Raw genomic sequence first — 15,428 nt, 5'->3', positions numbered from 1 at the left:
GTCTAATATAACTGCATGAGTACTAAAATAATTAATTATTTGATAGATATACATAAATTAGGAGAGCAATTAAATTTGCTGTTTAATTAATTTGGGGGAAAATGAGAAACATAAGATAATTTGAAAATATTTAACTAGCCAAGTTTTATATTGTACACAAAAGGCTTGTAAGAGATGCAAAAATATTATAAATTTCCAAACTGGATTGCAAGCGTAAATGATTTTTTCTTATTCTATGGAAAAAGGTAGATAATATATATTTCTAGATGATATGCCATGAAGATATATAATATTTTACAATTATTGTTTGATTTGAAGAAAAATATACATCAATTTTACTAATGGTCTTGGATTTCCCTATTTGGCGAATACAATTTGGAAAAGAAGTAAATCTTATATATGTAACATAATAGAATCCAATAAAATCTGATCTAAGTAACGATATTCAACACCTTTGCTACAATATTAAAAGGAAAAAGTAAACAAAATATACATAAATAACTGAATTGATGCTTTTTTATTTTCTTTTACCTACCCTTGACTTATATAAATGTTTTGATTAGGTACAAGCCAAGCTCTTAATTTTCTCTGTAGAAATCCAACTTATAAGCAGAGAGCCAAAAATTAGCAACCTAATTAGTAAGTAAGGATCACTTAAAACAAAAATAAAATTCAAAAAAATGCTTCATTGATAGCTAGGTTTACCAACATTTACACATTTATGAGTTGTTAATGACACTCACCAATGGAATGAAGTAATTAAATTCATGTGCTTCTTTTTTTCTTTTCTTTTTTTTTTTTTTCTTTTTATGGAAATTTATGTGCTTCAAAAAAGAATTGTACATTTTATGGTAGTTACATTTCATTCTTGAATTATAACATATTTGATATTTTGCTCTCTAAACTACAGAAACCTATCATATTTTATTTGGTAAACGACTATTTTTCTATTAGTTCAATCCAATAATATATTTCAACAAATGAATTTAATGAATAGTTTAATAACTTTACAAATTTTTTTATTCTTTTTTATTATTTTTTTGTTATGCAGTGTATATGACCAGTATCGCTAACTTTAATGATTAGAAAAAAATAAATTATATGATTGAAATAAATTTAAAAAAAAAAAAAAGGAAGTTATAAGAAGGAAATTTTTTTTTCCCAATTTGTATAACATAAAAAAAAATAAAAAAAATAAGAAGAAAAGAAAAGAGAGGAAAAGAAAATACATATGGATCGATTAGGAACTTGGACTTTAACCAAGAGCACAAAGGTTCAAGTCTCATCATTGCTTTGGTTGGAGACTTAATCATGCTCGAACGAGTTCATCCACCACTTGGAAGACTTTTACTGAAAAGAAATGTAGCGTTAAGTGCAAAAAATTACTATAGGATATAATGCATTACCCCTATATTTTACATTTTATATCAAGAATAAAAAGAAAAGTTCCTATTGAGTTGTTATAAACCCAAAAGAAGGAGAACAATAAATTAAGAAAGTTTTCTAAATGTATATTTGACTGCCATCTTTATTCTCTTGTTGCTTCATTTAGCATTTGAATGTAAAATTAATTTTGTTGTTCCTTCGAATTGAAACCTTATATATATATATATATATATATAGATATATATATAGATATATATATATATATATATATATACACTTCAAATTCCCTTTCCGTGATAATTTGATGTTGACATTGACATCCTCCCCCAAGACTGCATAGGAAGCTTCCTATTTAATGTTCCCCTCTAGGGCTTTAATCAAATAGTCCCCCTTATTGAATAAAATGAAAGTGACACTAATCAGCTTCATGCCCTACCATCCTTTGCCCTAGCTTCCTACACAGGACATGCAAAACTCATCCTGGCGTTTAATGCTTTTAATGGAATGAGCTTTTGTAGTTGAAAATTAATGTTATTGGCACCAAATTTGTTTACCAATTTATATGATAATAATGTTGGTGATATAACAGTATTTAATTGGTTTATTTTTTTAATTTATTTGTTTATTTAAAAGTTTATTTTTTTATAATTAGGTTGATATAAATATGTCAACCAATAATATTTTAATACGTATTATTTGGTAAACATTTTGATAACATTACTATTATTTTATTGATCGATAAGTTATTTTAAATTAAATATACACTATAATCTATTAAAAGGGTGAATGAGATTAAATATGTATTAAACAAATAAAATAATATCAATTGGTAAATAAGGATAAACATCTTGGTGCATATATATGATAAACTTATTTATATAAATTGTGTATATGTCAATAAATTTCAATACAAAGTCACATTATTTTACGATATCATTTAATAAACAATTAGATGCATATAACATTATTCCTACTATAAACAAGACCAACCCTATAGTTAATAAACAAACAATAAAGTTATTGATATTCTCTCTAGGTTTTTTTTCCCCAATATTTCTAATTCTATACTCTTCCTCTGTTTCCTCCAATGGGAATCCCTTTACGTCAAATTCTATTTTCTATTATCCTTCTCTACCTTGGTTTACATCGATTGAACCTAGAGCTTAACCTCGTCATGATACTACAAAAAAATTATTATTCTCTCACTAAAAGTCAACTTAATGAATACTAGGATAAATTTTGCAAATATTATATATATATATATATATATAGACACATATTTGATAAGTGAAATTTTCATAATATTAATACCATATATATTTTCTTCGTCCTTTATGTGTACAATTCATTAAATTTGGAACACCCACCCACCACAATATGTTAATTCCAAAGGCTACCTATAGAAAAGAGCATCTTTAGTTTGGTGATGTACAGTATTACAATTTTCTTTAGTATTTAAAGTAACCAAAAGAAATTTATATAAATTCAGAAGATAGAAAATTTCAAAGTCAAACGCATGGAAATGATTGCAAAGCCACCCCATGTTTGTGTTGGTTACAGCACATTCAAAGAAATTTTTTATTTTTTATTTTTATTTTTTTTTAAAAAAAAGGGTTTTCTCACCTACCAATTAATTGAGAAGCTACCTAAAAATTGAGAGCTTAACAAACTTATTGCATCCAATGAATACAGAATGGTCAGAAGTTTTAACCGTAAATAATCATGAATCATGGCTTAAAGACACATATCAATTAAAAAGATTTTAAAAAATAAAAAATAAAAAATAAAAGTTAACAACAGCGAGAACGATGAGGCACTCCTAATCATTTACAGCGTTACCACATTGAATGTGCAGTAGCAAGCACTTACCATATGTTATTTTGTTCTTTTTAAATAGGGTAATTAACAATCGCTACTGACACAGTCCACTGAGCAAAACTACTCCTTTGTTTTTACCCCTTTTTTTTTTTTTTTTTTGGGGAATAATGATCCAAAATTTGGATTCCCTCAACCAGAAATAAAAGAGTAATTAACAACTTTAAATTATCCTTCAAAATTTGCACAATTTAGACAATAAATTTTTTAATGAAGCAGTGAATGATAGTTAGAAAAATCAAAATGTTAAATGATTGAAAAGAAGAAATAATTTATTGAGTGTCTTTATTTAATTGATTGTCAATTTTATTACAAAAATGGCAATTCAACAAGTTCTGTTCACAAACTACCTAATGTTTTGTTAAGTGGCCAAATTAGTAATATTGAAACAAAATTATGTGCAAAATGACTTGTATATGTCATACTTTAGATAACAATGCTTAGCGAGAAATTAAAAATAATACTAAAAAAAACACTTTGATTAATAATGGCGAAAGGGGTTTTAAATCAGCACTTGAAAATAAAATAGAAGAAAAGAAAGTAGCTTTAAGAATATCCAGAGATTAAACTAAAAATGTTTAAAAAAATGAAAGAGAAGTTGTACTTTCACAATGCAACAGAGAGAAAATTTGTAATAATTTAATTTTCTTCTCTTCAGAATCTATCCGCTGTACGTGGCAGTCACCACTACCAACTGAAAGAATGCATACTCAAATGCTCACACAGTAACCAAGTACTTCTCCAACTCAAGCCAATGGCTAACGCTTTACTAATTTGGTGCAATATAAAATTTCTTAATCCAGTACCTCCAAACTAAATTCTCAAGTCGCAAAACCAAGAAAAAAGAATGAATCAAATTCAAGCTGTATGAACTAACCCACCAAACATTCTTCTACCAAGTACACTGAAAAAGCTACAGAATTCGATCAGATCCATGAACTTGGAACTTGGAAAGATTGCAAAAATGGATGAAACTGTCTACTATATGTAGAAATAAAATAAAAATAAATAAATAAAATAAACTTTAAAAAATAAATAAATAAATGTATGCTACTACATATATGGAAACCCATATGTACAACAGAGAAACCATATGTAGAAGAGAGAAACATGACATACAATGCCACAAAAGAAAATTAATCATATATTTGAAAGGCAACTAAAATCATATTTTGTTAAATTGCATAAGATACAAGGTACCTGATAAGCCTCACATGCTGGTGGCAAATCACAAAACATGATTCATCTGTGAAAAGATTATTTCTTGACAGATCATCGCAAAGTTTATGATCAAATAAGCAACAATTATGGTGTGACGAAAAGCACCAGTATCACAAAAAATGCTAATCTTTGTACCTACCACATGATTAGAATTTCAGGCGAATGTTATTCTTAATTAACATGAACTATCAGCATTCCCGCAGAAGTTACAGCATAAAAATACTCATATTAGCCTACTCATAAACAGAGACATAAGGTAAAGTAACTTTCTTAGACATAAGGTAGAGAAACTTTCTTAGAATATACACTTCCTAAAAAGCAATCCTCAACTTTTTCATTTTCATTTTGTGGAAGCCAAAAAACATACATAAAAGAAAGAAAGAATGAGACGTGATTCGTAATAGTAGAGCCATGCGAGTATCAATTGCATGTATGCCTTCGTAAAGGACACTCCATGCTGCTAGCCTGTAAATTGCACAGGTATTTGCTCAACAAAATGAAGCTGCACTATTTTCCTGAATATCTGCCTTGTAAAATTTTAGTTTCTCACATATGTTAGAAATTTAATGAATTGGCTAAGGAAGAGAAATACATTCAGAGGATCAAAATGTAAGTGCCAAATTCGGAATCTGTGATAAATTTCCAGGTTCTCCAACCATCAGAATATGGAGTTTGTTTTGATGCCTTTTCCTAGACTTCTTCAAAATCTTTGTACCTAGAAGAAGCAAGAGCAACCTTACCTACTTTTAAGTTTTGCCTAGCTTTTGGTGCAACTTTCTTTCAATTAGTAGACATCATATGAGAAAGAAAGCAATAAAGAGGAAAATTTTGTTTCCTTCCTGGCATCATCATCAAAAGCAACAAAATAATGACACCATTTAGAATGAGAAAAGATAACAACCACCCGATACCAAAGTCAACTATAACAATCACAAAAACAAGAACACTAGGCACAAGAACAAGATTAACATAAAGATGGGAAAAAAATGAAGAAAAGGACAATGATGATGACCAACAAGGTTATATCCTTGATGAAATAAGATCGACTTCAGAAAAATATAAATCACATACTAGGAGCTCAAATTTACCGTGGCAAAACCTCCAACACATTAAATTTACAAGTCTTTGATAATTTAAAGAGTAAAAAAGCACACCACAAATTGGGGGATTATCTGACACGACTAATAAAGAGTAAAAGCAACCAAATAGTTTAAAAAGTAAAAGGCAATGACTATTATGCAAGTCATAAGAAGAACATAATAAAGGCATGCAATCGAGTAGGTACAGACCAAGTTAACATGCACGGTCGGTATGTAAACAAGTCAAGTACTCAAATCAACAAAGCTCAAGGTACAAATTATCAGATGCGCTTCCTTCAGAGGTGGCACGTGGTAACATGATGATTACAAGGAGGAAATAAAAGAAAAAAAGACTTTGACCTTTTATTTAAAAAATATATATATATATATATATCATCTACTTTAGGAGAAATATAACAGAACTCCTGCCCAAAAGAAAAATAACTAGAAATGCTTAAACCAAAATAATTAAGAAAAAGAATGACTATTGACTCGCATTGAATGGTTGAAGAAAATGGATACCAAACGTAGAAATAAAAGTGTTGACAAGAATGTTTATATATCTCAACTAATACAAAGGCATCGAATGCACTCCAATGTGAAAACATATATATATATATATATATATAAGGTCAAAGAGGTTGCAATACAGAAAAATGGACGTTGAGATGCAGTGAAACACACTTAGGTATACAGATTCCATTTCTACCTACTTCCTCGGATTTTATTTGCTTGTTTGCCAAAATTATTCAGAATAACCCCATCAACAACACAAAACTATTCTATATGCAACTCGACTTGCCTTGCCTCTCAGCCAAAGGAGCATAATAAACAAGAGCACCAAAATCCACCAAAATTCCAGTCAACTTTACTAAATTTTCAAACCAAAATATTACAACTCTAAACCTTCGATATGATAAAACTACAAAGCCAATATACAAGCAGGATGACCAAGTGGAAATCTTCCATGCATATGAAGACGGTAAATAAATGAGTTTCTGTGCTTCTTACTCTTCAATTTCCCCCCAAGGACACACAAAATATATAAGAATGCTGCCGATTTAAAATCTTCAGTCAGAGAACGATTTGATCTTGAACCTGTAAAGAAGCCTCTTCTTTTTTGAAGTTGAGTTGTCAATAGTTAGCAATATTTTACCAAGTTCACCAACTTTGAAGCTGTTATGCACCACCGGTTCATCAGTTGGGCCTATCTTTGCAGACTTCTGAATGATAATTGCATATCCATCCTCAGCGTTAGGCACAAATTCAGCTCCATATCTGACTTCCCACCCTACTACTCTGAGCTCCCAAACAATAATGCATTTCTGTAATACATTAATTTCCCATTACTAAATGAAGATTAAACTTCTCATTAAGCAATCAAAATTTATACACCAGCAAGCATCTATAATTTATAAATATGTTCACAATTACTAGTCCATAAGTGTAGAAAGAGTCTAAATTATATTGCTTGCAATACAAAACAAAGAAAGTAGGCAATGGCACCTCATAAATTATGATCTCCACAGTTTGCTTAGTCCCCGGTTTAACATTAACCTCCGTAACAGGATCAGAAATGCTGAATTCTGGATTGCAATCACAGTAATCAACACTCAGGCCACCATATTGAATTGGAACATGTTCAGGTGATATGTATCTGTTTATCAATTGAAACATGAAATTTTGATTAACCACCACAACGGAAAAAAATTGGAGAACCAATTGAACACAAATTGCGAAATAGATAAAAACAAAAATTAAAAAAAAAAAAAATTCTCTACTAACTTGAAAAGGGTGTCTGGAGATTTTGCCGGGCCAGCAAAAACAAACTTGCTTTTGGTTCTCTGAGTCAAGAATGGACTGATCATTGTGTAGAATGCAAGATACCACCAAGGAACATTGATAAACACCTTAAGAAACCAATAACACCAATATATTAACTCCAAATAACATATAGACTTATTACACTGCAACGTCACATGTAATCCTTAAATTGAGATATATATATATATATATATATATATATATAGATAGATAGATATATATATACCTGTTTCGCTACGAACTCAGGATAATTGTCCTGAAGCAATTGGAGGGCCTGATTGGTGGCGATCCTAAGCTCCCTCTTAGCCGGTCCAGGAGAATTCTTGAGATCATTAACCTGAAAGATTGTAGAAATACCACCAGGACTGAAATCAAGCTTCCTGATACTCTTCTCCAAGAACTGAATCCTCCACCTGAGAAACTTGGACCGCTTTTCCTCATCAGAAAATGTCTTCTGGTACAATTCCTTGTTCTGAAACTCCCCGAAAACATTGTAGCAAACAGGGTGGCCCTCTCGATCAAAACCATGCATGAATACCACCTTCTCCAAATCATCGCCAAGATCCTCATCCAAAAGCGAATCAATCCCGAACTCTTTCCTCCAACGAATCGTGTTCTTAAGCATGAAGAAAGCATCTTTCACTTTGAAATCCCTGGCTCTCAGAAACTTGAGAAGAATCACATCCGACCTATCGTCCTTAAGCAGAGGAATCCCCCAGATAGAAACCTCCTCTGCAAAAGCAGCGACCTTCACAGATTCTTTCGCTACCTCTTCTGCTTCCTTAACTGGATTTTCCTCAATTGTGGGTTCTGAACCGGGCGGGTCGGTTTTCGCCGCCGCCGGAGTATCTGAACCGGGTTCAGAGGATGCAGCTGGAGAAACATCTTGTTGTTGTTTTGGTTCTACTTTAGGCTGTGGTTGTGGTTGTGGAGAAGTGAAAACGTTGTCGTTTAGAGCTTCCTGAACGAGCTGCTTCAGTTCTTGAAGAGCTTTCCTCTCAGAATCTGAGAGATCAGCGACTATGTTGCTCTCTTCCTTGAACGAAACCAAAGACTGAGGAGGAAGTTTATGCTCCTCATGGAGAACTTTTTCTACTTGCTTCTCTTTCGCTTCAGCCTCTGCTGTTTCCTTCAGCTCCGCCGGAGACAGAGGCTCCTGTTTCTCCACAACCACCGTCGCTGCCGCTGGGGGTTCAGCTTCAGGCACTACCGCCGCCACTTCCTTCTGGGTTGCCACCGGAAATTCGGATTCCTCCACCGCCGGTGGTGGTGGTGGTGGGTGTGGGTCTTCCTTCTCAGACTCCAAAACGGAAGCCAGAGTAGGTGGATCCTCTTTCTTCTCTGTCTCAGCCGGTGGTTGAGTTTGATCTACACCCACCGAAGATTCCGGCACCGGCGCCGGAGGTGGGAGTGGGTCTTCTTTGTCTGACGCAGTGGTGGGAGGGTGGTCAGAGGAAGGTGGGTGGGTCTGTGATTCAGGAGTTGAATCGGCCATTTTTGGAAAGCAAATAGAGAGAGAAAACGGTGTGGAGAGGGTAAGAGAGACAGAGAGACAAATGAGTAAAGTAAGAGAGAGATGCTGAGCGAGGAAGAAAGAGTGAAAGAGCAACTATGTCAGTCTGTCTGTCCGTCTGTCGGTATGTGCCTGTCGAGTGTTAAAACGCATGCTCAGAGAGAAAGAAAGCATGAGACAGCAACGCAACGTGGTGTCAATGTAAGTAGCCAAATATCTAGAATCCTATGCTTTATCACTAAATATTCAAAGTTTTTTTTTTTTTTTTTTTTTGTTTTTTTAACACGTTCTCACCTACTATGCAAAGGTAAAATGAAAAAAATGGTTTTTTTTCTTTTTCTTTTTTTTTTTTAAGAATTTAAGAATTTTTTATTTACTATGTACTTATTACGGTGACTTTTTGACTTTTTGGTTTTGTTTTGAATATTTGCTCAGTCTCGCAACTTCTATTTTTATTTTTTATTATTATTAATTGTTTTTGGGGGAAAACAACTCCTATTTATTATTCCTTCACTTTTATATGTCATTTGGTAGACCTCACAACTTGTTTTTTATAATTCAATTTTATTAAAATTCCACATAAAAGATATTTATGTTTGGTTTGTTAAAGTGTTAAATTATTTGTCCTTGTTTTTCAAGTTTTTGATTTGATTTATGAGCTAAACATGTATTTTATTGCAAGTACAATTTGAGATAATGGTTTCATGTTAGTTATTTGTAATGTTAAAATAGTTAAAATAATTGTTTGTCAACATAAATATAATTTTATAAATAATATGAAATGGTATTTTCATTTTATTTATTTATTTATTTATTTATTTCGTCTTTAAATTTATAACTAGGTAAGAAACTGTAACTTTTTGTTTTTTGGGGCAAGTAAAGACAAGAAATGAACCATTATTTGAAACAAAAGCAAACTATAGTAGTAAGTAAAAACATTGAAAAAACAAGAAAAAGGGATAAAGAAAGTTAACCAACGAGCACTTTCAGGGGTTTTTTTAGGTGACTTTTTTAGACTTTAACCATTTAAAAATTATTTTCAACATACAGATGAGAATCAATTAAAGTAATAATCAAGTTGCGCGGGAATAAATTATAATTTTCCTAGATGTAAAAATGCAAAATAGAATTGGCATACTATGTTATTATTATTATTATATTCTCAGCTAACTATATCTAGGCCAGTTTCATAATGGGCTTACAGTCGGCTAATTTCTATTATTGGCTTAAAATGGATTAACAAGTGAAAACCCATGAGAGGCCCAACAATTACTGAAAGCCCAAGAACAGGGCCAGCCCTAGAATCGTCGTTGCACGTTGCACGGACACAACACCCAGATTTCTTTCCTCCTCATTTTCCCCTCAAACAAGCAAGCAAAATCCGGAGGAAAACGAAACCCTCTCTCGCTTTCTCTCTCTAACAATTTCCATAAACGAAGCAGCAGTGAAAGTGTTAGAAATCCGAAAACACAAACGAAACGTAAACTGATAATCAAGAAGAAGAAGAAGAAGAAGAAGAGGTCTGGATTGTGGCAATGGCGGAAAACGCAAGAACAATCCCACCTAAGTACGACCTCGATGCCAAATGGGACGCGTGTCTCGATCTCACCGTTCGCCGTTTCGTCTATGCCTCCTTGGGCGGCGCCTTTGGCGGTCTCCTTTTTTTCAGTCAGTTTTCATTTATCTTTTTTTTTTTTTGGTTATTGATTTTGTTTGTCCCTCCTCCGTTTGGCTGCCGAGAAATGATATTTTTGAAGCTTTCATGTTCTGTGTATATATTATCTATCTTTCCGTTCTTGTATTGCATTTCAATTGGGAATCTAGAAGCCCTATACATTGGAATATGGGAATCAATAAATTGTGAAACTGGTTGTCATTAAATGAATGCCTGGATAGAAATGAGGCATTCATCATTTTGCAAAATTGTGGAATATTCTCAAATATTCTTTTGAGCCTATAAGATTTTGATGACATTGATTGAAGAAAAACTGATCTTCTGCATGATTTTTTTGCCTTGCAATCATATATATATATATATATATTCGGCGTATGCATGTCTTCTTGCTCAATAAAATGCTTTTGCTGATTTTCATTTGCAATTGGGCTAGGCATTACTGAACTTGGGATTTTAGAACCTTCAAATTCTCAACCAGTTGAAGTTTTCATCAAGACGCTGCAGGGGTATGTATAGGGGGATAAATGGCTTTATTTGAGTAGCAAATGATTCATGGAAGTTGGTCTTTAAATACTGAGAGGCAGTGGATGGCTATTTATTACATGTATGGGTGAAATAATAAGACCTTCATGTTTTCTAGTGCTCCTTAGTGAGGTTGCCATTGTCATTGGTGTATGAACTAGGATCACTGTTACTATTTCCTTTACAAAAACAAACGAGAATGGAAGGACCCAAATGCTATTACTTGTTAATGCTTTTATTTGGACTATAAATTTATTCGGCGTATGCATGTCTTCTTGCTCAATAAAATGCTTTTGCTGATTTTCATTTGCAATTGGGCTAGGCATTACTGAACTTGGGATTTTAGAACCTTCAAATTCTCAACCAGTTGAAGTTTTCATCAAGACGCTGCAGGGGTATGTATAGGGGGATAAATGGCTTTATTTGAGTAGCAAATGATTCATGGAAGTTGGTCTTTAAATACTGAGAGGCAGTGGATGGCTATTTATTACATGTATGGGTGAAATAATAAGACCTTCATGTTTTCTAGTGCTCCTTAGTGAGGTTGCCATTGTCATTGGTGTATGAACTAGGATCACTGTTACTATTTCCTTTACAAAAACAAACGAGAATGGAAGGACCCAAATGCTATTACTTGTTAATGCTTTTATTTGGACTATAAATTTATTCGGCGTATGCATGTCTTCTTGCTCAATAAAATGCTTTTGCTGATTTTCATTTGCAATTGGGCTAGGCATTACTGAACTTGGGATTTTAGAACCTTCAAATTCTCAACCAGTTGAAGTTTTCATCAAGACGCTGCAGGGGTATGTATAGGGGGATAAATGGCTTTATTTGAGTAGCAAATGATTCATGGAAGTTGGTCTTTAAATACTGAGAGGCAGTGGATGGCTATTTATTACATGTATGGGTGAAATAATAAGACCTTCATGTTTTCTAGTGCTCCTTAGTGAGGTTGCCATTGTCATTGGTGTATGAACTAGGATCACTGTTACTATTTCCTTTACAAAAACAAACGAGAATGGAAGGACCCAAATGCTATTACTTGTTAATGCTTTTATTTGGACTATAAATTTGTGACATAGTCCCAACAGTAGGAATTTCTTCAGCTTGGTCGAGGGTTGATTGCAGTTGGTGTGGTTGCTTATTTTTGTAGAAAGATTTCTTTTCCTGGAATGTCCTAAAACAATTATTGAAAAACCAAGCATAATAACGGGGGTGTTACTGTTGGAAAGGTGAGAATAAGCTGGTTCCAATGCCAAAGTGTAAATGATTTGTTGCAGTTTTTCATAATCAATTAAGTATCAATCTAGATGTCATTATTTTCACTACTTATCTCTCAGTTATATTGGATTTCTTGGGCATTTTATCATGGGTGGATATTTCATCTATGATGCAGGTTTGATGTCATTGAAATCTATATTCCAAGCATAATGAAGTTGATGCCTTGCATTTTGTTTACTGTAAGTTTGTGTTTAATCTCACTAAATAATAATATTGAATTAATAAATCTACTTTGATTTTCATTTTAGGGAGTCCTGCGACTCGCTGGGCATCTATAGCTTTTGGTGCTGGATTGGGACTTGGATCTGCATACACAGAGTGTTCTCGTCTATTTGATGGATCTCCAGCAAAGTTTGCTACTCCTAAGATTACAGAGACTCCTGCTTCACAGGTAGAAATAGTTTATTATTAGATAGAAATTTTGAAACTTAAAAAGTTTGTTTGTTCCTATATTTTCGCAAAACTTCTAAGTTTGTTTTAATAGTTGGTAGGGAGACTAATGTTATTTTGACATAGGTTGACTTGTCTCTTTTGAGAATGAGATTTATTGGTAGTTAAACTATTATTTAATTAATGTGAGTGAGGAAAAACTTGTGAGAAGTTTATTGGAGGTATCAGGATAAAACAGTGGGAAAATATGCTTAGGATAGCTTTAAAGACTGCTAAAACCAATTAATTAATGCATCAAATAAACTGAGAATTTTGAACTAAATGACACGAGTTTTTGATATTTTGTTGACACTTTATGGGTATCTCTTTGACAGCTTGTTTCTTATATTTCCAATGATAGTTTTCATTTCCTGACATTCTTCAACATTTTGGGCATCTTCATGAATCTTGACAGGTTGGAAAGTATTTTATCCACAGGATCCATAACTGTCCTTAAGGAATTGTGGATAATATCATGGAAATGCTGATACTTTTTTTTTTCACTTGAAAATGTTGTATCATGGAAATGCTAATACTTCTTTTTTTTTTTTTTTCCATGAAAAATGTTAAAGGAGTATTTTTCAGCATGTTACCTTTCTCTCTTTCTTTCTCGTCTTCTCTGCAATTTGAAAGTTTTAGTTTATAATATCTCAACATGGAATAGTGATTTTGATAAGCATGATTGATTTACGCCTTTAAGGTCTTGTTGAAACTTCCTTAAATTATATCTTTCTTATTCATTGTTATCTAATTTTTGCAACCGTACTGGTCTATTTGTATGTTCAAATCCTATATGTTTTGTTGGGTTGTATTGAGGCTTGTTTTCTGATCGTTTTGTTGGGTTGTATTGAGGCCTGTTTTCTGATTATTGTATCTATCTAGAATCCTATTTATATGTACTAGTTTAGCAACCTACTAGATCATAGCACGCACACCCTCCTTCAGCCTTTGGATTTGGGATCACTCCTGTGTTTGTTTGGTCTTTAACGTTTTTGGTTGTAAATCTCTCATCTTTTTGTGTTTGGTGGCTAATTAGTAAGTCTATTATTTTCTTGAAAGGGAAATATTTTCTTGCCAAGTGGTATGATTAGATCTTTTGTCTGAAAGCATAGCTAAGTATCTTCCGAAAAAAAACTAAGATATTCCATTCGTCTGAGCAGTCCAATAAATAAACATGAAAATACACCCCTTATATTGTAGAATACACCAATTCCTGATAGATCTGAGGTTATGCGACGTAAATAAGATTCCAATCCTGTTAGGATCTTTCCAACTGGTCAATATTGTTCATCAATGAATCTGTAACTTGTAGGGAATTCCTATTGGTATGAAACATATGTCATCTTGGTTGAAATCTGAAACCTTTCTTGTTGCTGGTTTCCAAAAGTATGATCTTTTATGGAATTTTCTGAAACAAACACACACACACACACACAAAAAAAAAAAAAAAAAAAAAAGATTTGGTAATGGCAGCTGTATGTTCTTGTGATTTGCGCATGAGTTGTTTGAATTGGTATTCCTTATTGCTGTTCAACTTATTTACTTTATGAACTAATATCGTCTAAGAAAGAAATTGATTTGCTTTTTCTTTTTTATGTTCTTTTCAGGACCAACAGGACTGAGATTATATGCTTTGATGTTGACATAAAATTTTTCAGTTTAAGAACTGAATTTTCTAGATAATATGGGTGGATTTTGCCCCTGCTGTATTGAATATGTATTGTTGATGGTAACCAATTTACCTGATATGCTTTGGACCGGTTTTGAGTTCTGTAACCTTTCTGTTCTGAAGACATGTTATTGAGTGGAGTACATCAGGGGAAAGGAAAAGGATGAAATAATTGCTTTCTTTTTTATATATGTTAGAGTTTCTGAAGTTGATAAATTTTACAACTACGTGATGATGCTACTAGCGTTTAGATTGAAAGGATAGTGGAAGATTAAGTAAAGTTCACATGGATTAAGATCAAAAGTAGTTTAGTAGTAGGAAAATTGGGACTTTAATTCGCACTCTCTTAGATCTTCATGTATTTGCTCACAACTAAGAAAATTGACCTATAACTATGATTATCTCTCTTATTTTTGTTTCCATGTTCTAATTAACAGTATTTTCTTCCCTTCTTTTTATGTAATTCTTATTAAGTGAGATCGGGTTACAAGATATATATATATATATATATATATATATTGCAATTGTTTCGTGCTTCATGAGTTGCGGATTGAATTGTATTAATGCTGCTCCAAGACCGAGTAAACAAGAAAGACTTTGAAAAATATGTTGCATTATAATTAAAGTGGAAAAATGGTGACATTATTGAGGAAATGAAGAAAGTGGGAAAGAGGAAAAACCATGAACATTTTTTTATATGCAACCAAGAATGCGAGTAATAAGCAATTTATAATCAGACGATAAATTATTATTATTATTATTATTATTATTATTATCATTATCATTATCATTATTATTATTATGTTTTAGAATGGACAAGCTTTGATTGAAGTTACAAAATATTATAGGTATTATAGATTGTTTGGTTTATATGGTTAACAGAGGGAGATGGGGTTGACTAACTGCGTTAATTGTTGTTCATTTCGTTTTTCCCTACCCAATTTACCAATC

The 15,428-nt window shown here is 32.5% G+C and overlaps 2 protein-coding genes across 2 annotated transcripts; one reads left to right on the top strand and one right to left on the bottom strand.

Annotated features, from left to right (window-relative positions):
• Nucleotides 1–6,407: 6,407 nt before the first annotated feature.
• On the bottom strand, nucleotides 6,408–9,101 carry LOC107435358 (patellin-3). Its single transcript, XM_016046956.4, has 4 exons — nucleotides 7,612–9,101; nucleotides 7,347–7,471; nucleotides 7,068–7,218; nucleotides 6,408–6,886 (listed from the first exon to the last, which is right to left on the bottom strand). Exons 1-4 carry the CDS (start codon nucleotides 8,878–8,880, stop codon nucleotides 6,632–6,634), a joined length of 1,800 nt encoding a protein of 599 aa, XP_015902442.2. The 5' UTR covers nucleotides 8,881–9,101; the 3' UTR covers nucleotides 6,408–6,631.
• A 1,132-nt stretch (nucleotides 9,102–10,233) lies between these two features.
• On the top strand, nucleotides 10,234–14,666 carry LOC112489423 (MICOS complex subunit MIC10). Its single transcript, XM_025067908.3, has 3 exons — nucleotides 10,234–10,566; nucleotides 12,628–12,770; nucleotides 14,416–14,666. The coding sequence occupies exons 1-3, from the start codon at nucleotides 10,434–10,436 to the stop codon at nucleotides 14,428–14,430; spliced, it is 291 nt and encodes a 96-aa protein (XP_024923676.1). The 5' UTR covers nucleotides 10,234–10,433; the 3' UTR covers nucleotides 14,431–14,666.
• The last annotated feature ends 762 nt before the right edge of the window (nucleotides 14,667–15,428 follow it).

The sequence above is a fragment of the Ziziphus jujuba genome, chromosome 5 (genome assembly GCF_031755915.1).
Source record: "Ziziphus jujuba cultivar Dongzao chromosome 5, ASM3175591v1".
NCBI lineage: Eukaryota > Viridiplantae > Streptophyta > Magnoliopsida > Rosales > Rhamnaceae > Ziziphus > Ziziphus jujuba.
The sequence above is the reverse complement of the archived record's forward strand: the minus strand, read 5'-3'. Positions and strand labels throughout refer to the sequence as shown.

Coding starts and splice junctions, on each gene's coding strand:
- LOC107435358 (XM_016046956.4), bottom strand. CDS start 8,880: ATGGCCGATTCAACTCCTGAATCACAGACCCACCCACCTTCCTCTGAC. Junction 7,472..7,611: donor CTGAGTTCGTAGCGAAACAG/GTATATATATAT, acceptor TGGTTTCTTAAG/GTGTTTATCAATGTTCCTTG. Junction 7,219..7,346: donor TCTCCAGACACCCTTTTCAA/GTTAGTAGAGAA, acceptor ATTGATAAACAG/ATACATATCACCTGAACATG.
- LOC112489423 (XM_025067908.3), top strand. CDS start 10,434: ATGGCGGAAAACGCAAGAACAATCCCACCTAAGTACGACCTCGATGCC. Junction 10,567..12,627: donor TGGCGGTCTCCTTTTTTTCA/GTCAGTTTTCAT, acceptor TTTTCATTTTAG/GGAGTCCTGCGACTCGCTGG.